This window comes from Cyprinus carpio, chromosome A4, assembly GCF_018340385.1.
Source record: "Cyprinus carpio isolate SPL01 chromosome A4, ASM1834038v1, whole genome shotgun sequence".
Taxonomy (NCBI): domain Eukaryota; kingdom Metazoa; phylum Chordata; class Actinopteri; order Cypriniformes; family Cyprinidae; genus Cyprinus; species Cyprinus carpio.
Genome location: NC_056575.1, coordinates 23,271,948 through 23,286,121, shown reverse-complemented (window position 1 = coordinate 23,286,121; position 14,174 = coordinate 23,271,948). Strand labels below are relative to the sequence as shown.

General features: G+C 35.9%; 1 protein-coding gene across 1 annotated transcript; it reads right to left on the bottom strand.

The window, feature by feature from the left end:
* Window positions 1-3,477: 3,477 nt before the first annotated feature.
* Window positions 3,478-8,473, bottom strand: LOC109067352 (toll-like receptor 13). Its single transcript, XM_019084313.2, has 2 exons — window positions 8,055-8,473; window positions 3,478-7,301 (listed from the first exon to the last, which is right to left on the bottom strand). The coding sequence occupies exon 2, from the start codon at window positions 7,226-7,228 to the stop codon at window positions 4,424-4,426; it is 2,805 nt and encodes a 934-aa protein (XP_018939858.2). The 5' UTR covers window positions 7,229-7,301; window positions 8,055-8,473; the 3' UTR covers window positions 3,478-4,423.
* Window positions 8,474-14,174: the final 5,701 nt, after the last annotated feature.

Below are 14,174 nucleotides of genomic sequence, written 5' to 3'. Positions count from 1 at the left end.
AGCACTAAGAGAGATTGATTGGAACGGGGTCCTCTCTAAAGGTGATCTGGAGAGTGACTGTGACCAATTTACATCAACAGTTAAGAAAGTTATGGGGCCCTACCTCAGAAAGCGGAGCCAAAAGAAAAGCAGGGATATATTGCACTGGCTAAAGGAAGAGTGTGGGAAACTTATGAAGGAAAGAGATCAATTATTAAAACAATCTTTAAAAACAGGTCTTACAACAGACAGACAAAAATTTACCTCATTAAGAAATAAAGTAACAAAAAGGCTAAGACAAGCTAAAGCCAACTTATTCATTGATACTATTGAAGAGGCAAGAGGAAATGGGAAGAAGATATGGCAAAACATCAACAAGCTGATTGGCAGAAAACAGAATTATAACTATTTAGAGTTGAAAAACAACACTGAATTAGTTACAAATCCGATCATCATATCTACAGAATTAAACACCTTCTTTTTAGACTCTTTTTATGAAATAACAAAATTTTTTAATTCACCTAGCTATTCTATTTGTTCCATTAATTATGCACAGCTGATATTCCACCTACAAGAAATAACTGAAATAGAAGTAGCACATACTATCAGTGGCTTAAAAAATCCTAAGGCCATGGATATCTATGGCCTTGATACAAATTTTTTAAAAAGGCATAAAGAGACCCTTCTACAGCCCATTACATATTTGATTAATCACTCCTTTGTGCCATCAGCATGGAAGATGTCTGTGGTAACACCCATTTTTAAATCATGTGAAAGATCAGATATGGCCAATTATCGTTCAATCAGTATTTTGCCTGTTGTTTCTAAAATATTCGAAGAATGGGTGGCTAAATTACTGATTCAACATCTCAATAAAAGCAATAATTAATTTCACCCTATGCAGTTTGGGTTCAGGGCCCATCACTCAACAGAAACATCTAATTGTTTGTTTTTGGAAAAGGTTAAAGGCTACCTAGATAAGAGTTCTTATGTTGGTGCTGTCTTTCTAGACCTAAAGCGGGCTTTTGATACTGTTAAACACAAAGTTCTTTTATCTAAATTAACATATTTCAATTTCTCTGAACAAGCTCTCAACTAGATACAATCATACCTGTCCAGTAGAAAGAAATGTGTTCGTATTAACGATTCAAAGTCCCCATTCTGTGAATGACCAGTAGGGGTCCCCCAAGGCTCCATACTTGGTCCAATCCTGTTTACATTGTATATAAATGATCTGCCAGAGGCATGTATAAATGTTGACGTTCAGATGTATGCAGATGATGCTGTAATCTTTACATATGCTAAGAACTATGATTTCAAGTATCTAGGAGTCACATATGACTCCACCTTAAAATTTAAAGGTGGCAAATAAAAAGTTAAATTCAATTTGCAGAATTTTAAACAAGTTAGACCGTTTCTTGATACCAAAGCTCCCAAGTTATTCTTATATACTCATTTTTTCACATATTGAGTATTGTTTCAAAATCAGCATCTTCAAAAAGCTGGTCAGCAGAAGGAAGCATGAAGTGCTCCAAAATTTCTTGGTAAACGGGTGCAGTGACTTTGGTTTTCAAAAAACACAACACAACATGGACCAACACCAGCAGAGTCATTGCACCCCAAATCATCACAGACTGTGGAAACTTAACACTGGGCTTCAAGCAACTTGGGCTATGAGTTTCTCCACCCTTCTTCCAGACTCTAGGACCTTGGTTTCTAAATGAAATGCAAAACTTGCTCTCATCTGAAAAGAGGACTTTGGACCACTGGGCAACAGTCCAGTTCTTCTTCTCCTTAACCCAGGTAAGACGCCTCAGGAGTGGCTTAACAAGAGGAATACGACGACTGTAGCCAAATTCCTTGACACTTTTGTGTGTTGTGTTTATGTATGCCTTGACCCCAGCCTCAGTCCATTCCTTGTGAAGTTCACTCAAATTCTTGAATAAATTTTTCTTGACAATCCTCATAAGGCTGCAGTTCTCTCGGTTAGTTGTGCATCTTTTTCTTCTACACTTTTTCCTTCCACTCAACTTTCTGTTAACATGCTTGGATACAGCACTTGAACAGCCAGCTTCTTTGGCAATGAATGTTTGTGGCTTACCCTCCTTGTGAAGGGTGTCAATGATTGTATTCTGGACAACTGTCAGATCAGCAGTCTTCCCCATGATTGTGTAGCCTAGTGAACCAAACTGAGAGACCATTTTGAAGGCTCGGGAAACCTTTGCAGGTGTTTGAGTTGATTGGGTTTTTGAGTTGTTTTGATTTTTTGAGGTGTTTTTTTTTGATGTGTTGGGTTTAATCATCACAATTAAAAGAACCAAAGACTTAAACTACTTCAGTCTGTGTGCAATGAATTTATTTCATACACGAGTTTCACAGTTTGAGTTGAATTACTGAAATAAATGAACTTTTCCATGACATTCTAATTTATTGAGAAGTACCAAGTAGGAATGAGAAGAGATTTATCAGTGTCTGCCTTGTAAGTCTGTAGTCTAGTCTTCGATCACTAACTCCATCATAGAAAATGGATAGAACTGGGATGTGATGGTTGATGTGGCAAAACTGCATGGCTGGGGGTCCAACCTAAGAACTTGTAAAAAGGATCTCAATAATGTCACATGCTTCATCATTTTGACCTCAAAACATGGAAGACTTTTTTTATTTTTAAATATATATATAACTCAATGTATATAACTAATTTATTTTTTAAATATAACATTTTTAAGTGACTTTAACTAGGCTACATAACTTTAAATGTATATAACTCAAACTGATTCAAAATGATGGCGGTCATGTTTTCGCCTTAGAGTTTATGCATGTACAACTATGTAACATTTTTAAACAAAACTAACAGGTCTTTATTTTTACATTAAATGCTTATGAGTTAATTGTATTATCATTCGGAAGTTACACTTTACCATAAGTGCAGTGCCTTACAAATAGAGAGCGCTATAGGACTGTTGACTTACAGTAAGTTGTCGGCTGAATAAGAAATTCACTAGTCTCAGTTCTTCTCTGGAAGCTTCTTCATTTCATTTGTATTTCAATGTCAACTGTAAAATTTCAAAAACAATGGAAGATACTATTTCGTAAAAGCATGACATAGTGAAGCAACACTGCTGTACTGTAGTTTCATGAAAAATGAGCAGCGGTATAGTTTATAGACTAATGTTCCCATGCCATGCTTTTTCCTGTGAATAATGACATAACTCAGATATGGCCACCTTTATCCAGAGTTGAGGTCCAACACACCTGCCTAGAAGTTTTCAGTGATTCTAATGACCTTAATTAGCTAGTTCAGGTGTGTTTAATTAGGACTAGATATGAAATAACATTACAAATGTTAATGGCAGTGTTTATATTTTAGTTTTAATAGATTTTAGATAAATATATTAAATTAATAGATTTTAATGATACTATAATCATAGTTCTGTTTTGTGTGTGTGTGTGTGTGTGTGTATAGAGTAATTTAAATGTGAATTATATAGTATCATTCCTGAATGTGACTGTATATACGAGAACTGAATTGACCTGCTCTTGGGTGACTTCATATGTTTGTTTTCAGTTTTCAGAGAACCCAAAGGAAAAGAGACAGCATTCTGATGTAAGCCTGTTTTTTAAAACTTGAACCATTGGACCACTTGTAGTCTGACATCAGACTCCTGAAACTAATTATTTTAAAGGTTGCAATCATTTTGTTCTTTTTGTCCCACTTTATTTATTATTATTATTATTTACATTTTGACCTATCTTATTTTTGTCATTGATTTGTGTTAAACTGTTTAAATAAATAAAGCGACTGGAAATGTCATTTTCATTTTAAAAGTTTTCCCCCAACTTTGAAATGGTCAGGAATTTATCAAAATATGAATGTTGTTTTAACATTAATTTGGTACATAAGACGGCAACATTTGTTTTATGTTGACATTTCAGTTGTGTTTTCAGTGTTTCAACAAAAGTGATTAAGAATCAACATCACATTGAAATGATCCAACAACATGACCTTTTTTTTTTTTTTTGGTTAATTTCAATATCGATTCAACAACAATGATAATCAACATAGTGTATTGTTTAAATATTAAGTGTTTGAATGTACAACAGTATGTCAGGCATGTTAATGCAAGATTTTGAGTAGAGTAATTCGACATGCACTTCTGCATCAAAGACGTCTGTCATTTATACAGTTTTAGCAATACATTAGTCATGATACGACTTAAGATGACCCAGATTGTGTACAATGTCAAAACAAATGAATAAGAATATACTGTTAATGAAAAGTTATAAACTAATTTATCCCTGATTTAACCACAAATACATGTATTAGGTCAAAAGGAAATAATTACAATCAATCATGCTCTAGGAAGGAAGGGAAAAAAATGGTATACATAAAGATAAAAGCAGGTAAACAACAAAGTTGCAGAATATTTTCTTCAGTTATATACAGTTAGTTGACCCCTAAATCCCAGCCAATGGGAGGCTCCAATTCTGAGTTGCCTTTGGTTTCCAGAGCTACTCTCAGTTTCTGCCAGAAGACCCTGGTGTCCTCTCCTGGTTTAGGCCAGCTGAGATATGTCTTCCTCTGGATTAGTTTCTTCATTCTATAGTACGGAGACAGTTGATGACTTGGAATATTCTCCAGGAATACCAGGATGAGAACATCTTTTTTCTCATCAAAGAGACGGAAACTAGCAATTTGGATCTCTCTGGAACACCACTCACTTTCCAGGTAGTGACGGCTAATAACACAGATGGTTTTTCGACTACTATAAATGCCATCAACAATATTATCCATGATAGGTTTGCCTGGTTCAAAGTCCCTGTGATGCAGACACAACTTCCAGCCTTGCTCGCCTTCCAAATGAGGTAACAGTTCCCTCATTACCCACAATTCATCATGAACGTTATAGGAAATAAAAGCATCATACTGCAAACCATTGGGCTTTCTTTGCTGTTTGTTATCATGGAGTAAAGCAAGGAAAAGGTAGTAAGCATAAATAACCTGCCATTTGAGGAAGTGAAAGAGAAAAGTACCAAGAAGTGTCACAGAGACTAGTGTGGCAGTGGAAATGAAACAGAAAAACCCAACATCTACATTACATGAACCTATATCAAGATCCAAGAGTTTATGTCCTTTGAGTTTGTCTGGGTAATTGCATGTGAGTTCATAAGCACTTTCAACTTCTGTGTCATTGCTACTAATGGTCCAGTTGATGAACCAGGCATTGGTACAGTCACATGAGAGATAATTTCCTCGTAGATCAAGGTAAATCAGTGTTGGAAAAGACTGGATCACTGTCTCATTAATGACTGATAAGGCATTCTTGCTTACATGCAACAGATGTAGTTTACTGAGGTTTGCATTAATGAGAAAGTCCAAAGATTGCAAGCCAACTTTAGACAGGTGGAGTGTCTTGAGAACCTGGAGTGGCAGAAATATTTTTGTTGTGAGTAAAATAAAATCATTTCTGCTGAGATCCAGTACCCACAGATAAGGAGTATGAGTAAATGTATCTGGGTGTAAAGAATTTATATTTAGATTCTCTGCTTGAAGTTCTTCCAAATTCCACAGTCCCATGAAAAGGTTTGAAGGTAAATAAAGCATTCCTTTATGAGCTTGGCTAAAAATGTTCAGAGTCTTCAGCTTTCTCAGATATTGAAAGGGTGGTTGTTCAAGAGGCTCTTGACTGTCATATGAAATATAGTTATTGTTCAACAGAAGTGTTTTCAGGTTTGGGAGTCTGGAGAACACGGAAGCTTTTATTGAACTCTGAGAAAGTTTGTTTGATTGCAAATTCAGGAAAATTAAATTTGTCAGTCCACTGAAGGACCCCGCTTCGATAAATGATATTTGATTGTCTGGTAGAGACAAATTCTTCAGTGAATTTAAGGAGTCAAAATGTCCCCTACGGACAGAGTCCAGCTTGTTATTTGCTAGATCCAAAATCTCAAGTTTTTGAAGATCTTTTTTAAAATATCTGTTGAGAGAGAGTCTGTTAGATCCAATCATTAGAGTTTTTATGTTTTTCAGATCTTTAAAAGCAAATTCCTCAATAAAAGATATTACATTGCTATAAATCTGAAGGGTCCGTAATTGGGTTAAGTTAGCAAAATCGACACTACTAATGTTCTTTATATTGTTGAAGGTGAGGTCCAAAAAACGAAGACCTGGTAGGCTGCTGACGACAGCAGGGACACTGTATAGTTTGTTATTGGAGAGATCAAGCTCAGTTAACTGTGTGCAGAACTGCATCTCGTCTTTTGATATGGCTGTAATGTTGTTCCACTGCAAGCCTAGAAATTTCAACGGTGAAATCAGACAGACGTCCCTTATCAAAGCTCTCACTTTTATATCCCCCAGAAAGTGCAGCCTCAGGCTGACCAAAGAAGAGTTGAAGGTTTGTAGAAGAGCTGTGATCTTCTCCAGGGGCAATTGTATTCCACTTAAATTGAGATGTTTCACACTTTGTAGATATCTTTTGTCCTGCACATCCCATGTCATGTTTTCAGTAATAAAAGCCAAGACCAAATTATCAAGGTGAGGGAAAATATCTGCAGTGATACTGAACACTTTCAAAGGATTTTGAAATAAATCCAGGACTTGCAGTCTCAAAGATATGTTGGACAGCTCCGAGGTCTGAAAAGAGGTGAAGCCATTACTCCCAATGTGCACTTCCTGTAATTGTGGTAATAAAAAGAGCGGCTGAACTTTGCCAATTTTCTTCAGATGATTTCTGGACAGATTTACTTTTCTTAAACTGATCAGGGGTGAAAATGCAGAGAAGTTGATATTTGTGATCAAGTTTTCATTTAGATGTAAGACAGTGAGATTTCGCAGATTCTGAAACATTCCTCCCAGGATATTTGTCAGTTTGTTGTAGGCCAGATTTAACTCCTGCAAAGCCACCAAACTGCTGAATGCTCCTTCCTCCACTTCCCGGATCTTATTGTGTAGTGCATTAAGACTTTTAAGATTAGACAGTTGAGAGAAATACTCCTTGATTATCTTCTGTATGACATTGTTAGAAATGTCCAAATATGTGGCTTTGTCCGGTATATTATCTGGTACGAAATGCAGGGACCTCTTATCACAAAACACATTTATGTTTTGTGCATATTTCAAAGACCCTCTGACAGTGCAGTTCTTTACTGAGTATCCATTTACAAGATTAATGAAAATACAGCAGTAAAGCAGGCATGAGGTCAAACTACAGTATTTATTGAAGCACAAAACATGTTCTCTCACAGACATTTTGAGATTCACCCTGATATGGTCACTTAAATGGAGTTTATCATCCAGTTGACTTTTCTTAGCTTCGGTATTCCTAAGAAAGAGAACACCAGTGTAAGTGTAGTGATAATGCAAAGGTAATAATGATGCTTCAGTTAATAAACCATTGAGTCACTGTGCAGAGAACACAGAATTAAGTGATGCTAAAATCCCAGTGCATTGAGTAAACACTACAAAAATTACAGCATGCACATTGCACTGTACAAAACATTTTAATATGTAATTAGGTGACTACTTACAAAATGTTAGGAAATCTGTTGCCTAAAAGTAAATACCTTTTATTCTGGGCTACACAGACTTTTTTAATACAAGATAACTGAACAAGAGAAAACATGTATGTCACTTATGTTTAGGTTTTAACTAGTACAGTATACTTATATATATATATATATATATATATATATATATATATATATATTTATATATATATATATTTTTTTTTTTCTGTGGAGGAAAGCTTATTTACTTAATTTTCCAATGGCAACTGGTTATCTGGTAAATTCATATCAACACCTTTTTGTGCATACTTAAGAGCCTTATTTTCTTCAGAAAGAATCGCTGTCCTGATTTAACACTCTCTAAAATACAGCAGTTCTTTTCAGATTTAAATTTAACATTTACATTTTTTGAAACTTGTAAAGGAACGGTTATACAAAGAGAAAGGACCTCAGTCAAAATGGGTAATGTCATTGAAGCAGTGTGAATTAATTTAAATTAACTTGTATAAATGATTGCCTAACCTTTTACAATGATTTCACAAGTCCTGTTTAATTGTTTGATCACTTACCTTTAAACAATTCCAAGTAAATGCAGACCAAATAATCACAAAGCAGTATCATCTGTAATGTTGATTCAAAACCTTGCTTTCATTTTAAGGTTCTTACATTTTCAGGAACTGAACCCCTTGTGCTTTGTGTCGTTCCCCTTCTTATTGCCATAAATTACACTGTGAAAAAAATTCACAAGAGGTCCAGAAGGAATAAGGATGTGAAATGAAGGAAGTTGAATGTTGTTATCAGAGTACAAACTCAGTGATTATGTTTTGTTGGAATGCTGCAATAAATTTATCAAGATGTCTTGATTATACCAAGAAGGGTCATAAAGTTGCGAAATTAGATTTGGTACAAGCAAAAGAGTACATAAGAAGGCGTCATGCTCTTTCAAAGTTAGGCCCCCTCAGATTTTTGAGCCAAGTGGATTTTTAATGCAGCTTCCAAAAGACAAAAAAAAAAAATAGCCAATTAATATTTTTTATATTTGATACAATCACACCGGCGTGAGAATGTTCAGCGAGTCATATCATCAGCTGCTAAATTCAGATCTGTGTTCGTTTTTACAGCACTGCGCATTATAACCAATCACACAAGATTCTGGTGAGCTTATGAATGCTATGGCCAATCAGAGGTGTTCCAATGAGTCATCGCTAAAATCCCGGTGCTTCCTTCACTTGCTCGCTGACTGAATACCTCTTTCTGGCGAATTCTCAAGTCAGAAACAACAAAGTGCAGATGTGGTGGTACGAATCTCTAAATAAGATACTGATTTCACAGTGATAACAGTTTCAGTGATTTTAATGGGAGTTTTTGAGAGTGATTGAACTCTAGACTGTCAGGGAAAATGTTCTTTGATAATGTAAATGTTCCTTACTCTCTTTCTGTACAATGAAAGATTAGTAGCCTAACTTACAACGTTTTTATATCACATTAACTTTCAATGTTATATTCACATTTAATATAAAAATATGAAATATAAAAATATGTTATGGCTTGACATCCATATCTGTTACTTAAGTAAACAGACAGGTTTTTATGCATGGTTAATAGATTACATTATTAGGCTACTTTATTAGGCTACATTATTAGGCTACTAACATATTCTATGAAGGTGAGAATCGAGAATATTTCATGATATAGTTCATGTGTCTGGGAATGTTTCTAATAAAAATGAAAAAAAAAAATATATATATATATATATATTCTTGATAATAATTTGCCAATATGCTGTTGTAGCTCCTGTGTCACATGACGACCTCCCCCAATCGTACCCCTCAAAAATAATGAGTGCATGACTCCCCTGATAAAGATGCATATAGAAAAAGGTTGATCTTAAACAGACATGCCACATATGTATCAGATATGATACAGTAGGCTTATATATTCATAAACAGACAGTATAATTATTGTTCAACACAACAGAATAACATTTTTAAAAATGTAGCTAAAATGTTGTAACACGCATTGCCAAATATGTATTTTGTTTTCAATCAATTTATACCCCCAAATGGGCGACGTATCCTTGGGGTTACAAATATTTAAATAAAAAATAAAAGTCATGTTTAAAAAAAAATAAATTTGTGTTATTTGTGTCCTAATAAGATGGAAAATTATATAAACTAAAATAAATTAACTTTATTATTTGTGTCCTAATAAGATGGAAAATTATCTAAACTAAAATAAATTAACTTTATTTCCCTTTATGGTCTTGGTCTATGGTTAATAAAAAAATGAGGGATACGCGAACAACAGTTTTCTTTTGCAGTTTAAAGTCATACGGTATGATACAGAAGACGTGGCCGCCAAGTGAGGAGAAAACGGACATGATGTGGTGGGCCTGAAGAATAACTTTGGTACACTGTAAAAAAAAAAAAAAGTCCGTAAAAATACAGTACAATATGCTATAGTAATTTAAAGGAATTGTCCGTATTTTTTTTTACAGGTATTTTTCCATATTTTTTTAAACTATGGTATTTTTACATGTGTGGGCTACAAGAAGCTGGCAGGTCGACAAAGCGGCTTAGCGAAAAACAGTGCTGATGAGGCATTGCGCCATTATTCGAGCAGGAGATGTGCTCTCGTCAAAAGGTTCGGATTCAGGGTGTGGGGTGACGGTTCCTACCTTCCGTTGTTAAGCAATATTTTGTTGTTAAATGTAACAAACGTAAACGTTCTACAAAATTGTTGTTCTGCCAGTGGCTGCATTTGGCAAATGAATGTCAGAGGGCCCAGAGCGCGTCACCTTCAACCATTTTCAGCATTACCATCACATCTTAACAGTTATATCGACGTGGAGGTATGTGTTGACACAGTGCTCACAATTTCAGTTACAAAAATAACTAAAAGTTTATGAAAGGAATAATTGGACTACGGGCCGTTGAATTATTAGAAATATGAAGTGCACAACCTGAGGTGGTGGCATGGACATCAGTCACATCGAAGCGGAGAGGGGGGGGGGCGTTTACACCAAATAAATAAAAATATATACAACAATTGATTGTATATGTTTAATATGTTCAGGCAAAAACTGTAGTAATAATTATCATATTAAATTGTTTTGCTAAAAAAAAAAAAGAAAAAAGAGAAAAAGGCATTTTGACTTGGGGGTAGGATGCACTTGCGTATTGCATTTGATGCATCATAATACGCATGTTGACAATTGTAATTGGCAAAATGCTTAGTGAGGCATTTCAGAATGCAGTCTGAGGCCAAAGGCAGCAAAAGGTAGCAAATACAAAAATCAAAAATCATGTGACAATTGTAACGCTAAATGGAGTTATGATTTGATGATGCATGCTAGACGTTCTCAGACACATTGCAGAAAATTGTCGCGCGATAGGGGGTCCTGCTATATTTGGCTTTATCAAACAATTAAGAGATGCAGAACCCTTTCTGGATTCCCTGATGACATCACTAACTTTCTCAACGCACATCTGCTACAATTTTCCGTCCTCAAGATTTGCTTTGTATTCAACAATTAAGCAGGCTCAGGCGCCTTTCTTCCAAGATTGGCACAACTCCTTACTTCAAGGCTCGGTTGCTGGATCCTCTGTCTAGTTCTTTTTCAGACGCTGCCTCGTTTGGCAGGAGTTCCAGACCTATGTCTATCAAGACCTTTACAATTGAATCCAGTAATTGCGGCTAGCAAGATTGATTTTATAATGAGCCGAAACTAACAAAGGATACACGTCCATCATGCCTCTGTTTGTCATTTTGGGGCACCCCCCCCCCCCCCCCCCAGCTACAACTGGCTACCAAGTAGCTGGCTGCGCAATTAAATTCAAGGCCTTGATGTTCTGGCAGTGACAGACAAAACCACGAGCGGGACCTGATAGGAGTGCTGGCCGCTACACCGCCTTGAATACCTACTACTTCCCTGGATTCATTACTTGCAGACTTATGTGCCCTCTAGTAAGGGCTTGCGGTTCTGCAAAGTGAACGCGTCGCTTTGTAAATTGATTGTGCCATCTCTCAAAGAAGCACAAAGTCGTCTTTTAGTTACGGGAGCTTTTAAAGGTGTAATGCTCGGCAATCCGTGGTGGAATGACGCTGCCTCACTGATCCGAGGCAGCTGAGTTTCCGTGTTAAGAAGTAAGCACAACGCGTTAAGCCATCGTTAAGAATGCGGGCTTAAACACAACCGTCTCTCGTCCATCTAGGATATATTTGAACCCTGCTAAAACTGTTTCAACTCCACTATTCTAATTCTATTTAAAAAAAAAAAAAAAAAAAATTTAACTGAAACATTTTAAAAATCTTTTTGTATTCTATTCTATTTGTCTTTTCATTTATATATCCATTATAAAAAAAGACTCTAACACTAGCATTGCTGGCATATCATCTTTTCTATTAACTTAGATCGTGAACAATGTTGTGCTTTTATATATAATAAATACATAGTGGGTGAGTTGCGAAAAAAGCCCTTGCTAGCGTATGACTATACTGTGTATAGGGCTACATCTGAAGAACTATGTGATAGCACACTTATTATCAGTCAGGCTGCTCGTGGATTGTTGTTTTGATTGCTTGTCTTTCCAGTGGGGTCCATCAATGATTAATACATAAAGTCCTTTGGGGGGGAGGATAAAATCGTCGCGCTATGACTTAAATGTAAAATGTAACACTAAAAAAAAAATGCGTGGTTTAAATAGTGTCTTCATAGGGTTATGTCCTTAAGAATGCAACTGACACTTACATATATAGTGAGCTGTTTCAATTGTCACAAAAGGTCAGATGTGGAGTTGAATTGCATTTGAAAATAGAACACTGCCCATCTGACGCTGTCAATCAATTAGGCTACGATCAAGGCAGGAAGGGGGTGGGGGGGGGACTGCGGCAACAGGACGGTCACACTATTACACGTAATAGATAATTTTGGCTACAGTTTTTGTCTTGGACAATGTCAAACATCTCTAATAAATTTGGCTAATACCTTTTTATGTTAATTTTGCAACTTATAATAAGTGTTAAAATGTGGAAAAAAAAAAAAAAAAAAAAATTGCATATTAAAACTAGTGAATAAAATGGCAAATATAAATTATATATAAGCTGCATTTTCATTTTGCACTAATTTTGGGACGATGGAGTTCATGTATGGTAAAATGTAAATTCAAATACATTAACTAACTACGTACATTGCCGCAGTTTATATGTTCGTATGCATTCGCATTTAGTCATGATTTCAAATTAATTTTTGCTAGCCCATATGCTATTCCATATTTATTTACCATATAGGGATTGTTCACACTGACAACAAATTAGTCCAATTGAGTCATATATTCAGGTTGACTTGGTTATATTGAAGGTTGTTTGTGTCGGAAAGATCTTAATCTATGTTTTGGAGTGGTTTTGTCTGTAATTTACAATGCTAAGCTTAAAGTGTTTAGTTTCACCTATATAATTATATGAAAATCTCATTCCGTTCTGTTAGACTTTTGTTCATTTTGGGACACTAAGCTAAGGCTGTGCACTGGCAGGGAACAAAGGGAAAGCAACAGAGATTTAATTTAAAATACTCTTCATTTGTGTTCAAAGTATGAATAAAAATCGTATGATTTGGAACATATGCGGGAGAGTACTGATGACGAATTCACATTTTTGGTGAACTTGTCTTTATAATAATGTTGTTTTTATTAGAAAATTGTGTCATTTCACTTGACTGATTGACTATAAGTCTGTATCCCTTGTTTTTAATAACCCCTGTCTTTGTATAATTTTTTTTTTTTCCCCCATGTATTTGAAAAATGCTTTATCTTAGTGACCACTATTTGTTGTAACACCAATAAGGTACACGTACCTGTTCATGTTTTCTTTTTCTCTCTGCCTGTTGCTGTTTAAAACGAAAAAGTGTGCTTACACAATACAAACATTTTCAATGGTGCTTTGACCATTGTTAAATTAAGTGATGTCATAAGTATTTTTGTCTGTTCACCTGTTTAAGGCACATAACAGCTACTGAACGCAATTTAAGAATGTTTAAATGAGGTAAAAATACACCATATTCAATTTATACTATATTGTTCTGGATTTATTTGCTACAAAATATAGGCCTATGCCAGGGCCTCCTCATAGGCGGCGCGAGGGCCCACAATCCGGCCCGCGAGAGAAAAGTGTTTGCCCGCGCTAATTTCAAATACCAGTGGCATGAAAATTCACCAGCATCAGAAAGCGACAGAACGTACATCGTGTCTACACCGGAACGCGAGCAGCCGGCTCGAACAAATCCCCGACCAGAAAACTGCCTGACTCGTTCTATTTAGGTACGTGCTGACACTAAGTTGAAATGAATCTGCAATGCTTTGTCGCGTCCAGTTGTAGATATCGCATGTGACAGCAAAAACCATGGCCAAGTGTTTAATTAGACAAAGTGGACACTGAAAATAGATGATTCAAATGTGAATGGGTGGAGGGGGGGCTGTGTAGAGCAAAACGTTTGAGAGTGAGTGGAGTGAAGTGGGTGTGCGTAACCTTCTCTATGGATGCGTGGGGGTAGCAGTGAGTGTACAGTGGTTGCTAGGAGCTGAAAAAAAAAAAACTAAGTTTGCGTTTAGCATAATCTATTTTCAGAGATCGGGAGGGGAATAAAACAACACAAATATCTATTGTTGCTTTGTCTTACAACACTATGGGCTATA

What these genes read in the sequence shown, in the direction of transcription:
- LOC109067352 (XM_019084313.2), bottom strand. Translation starts at nt 7,228, where the DNA reads ATGTCTGTGAGAGAACATGTTTTGTGCTTCAATAAATACTGTAGTTTG.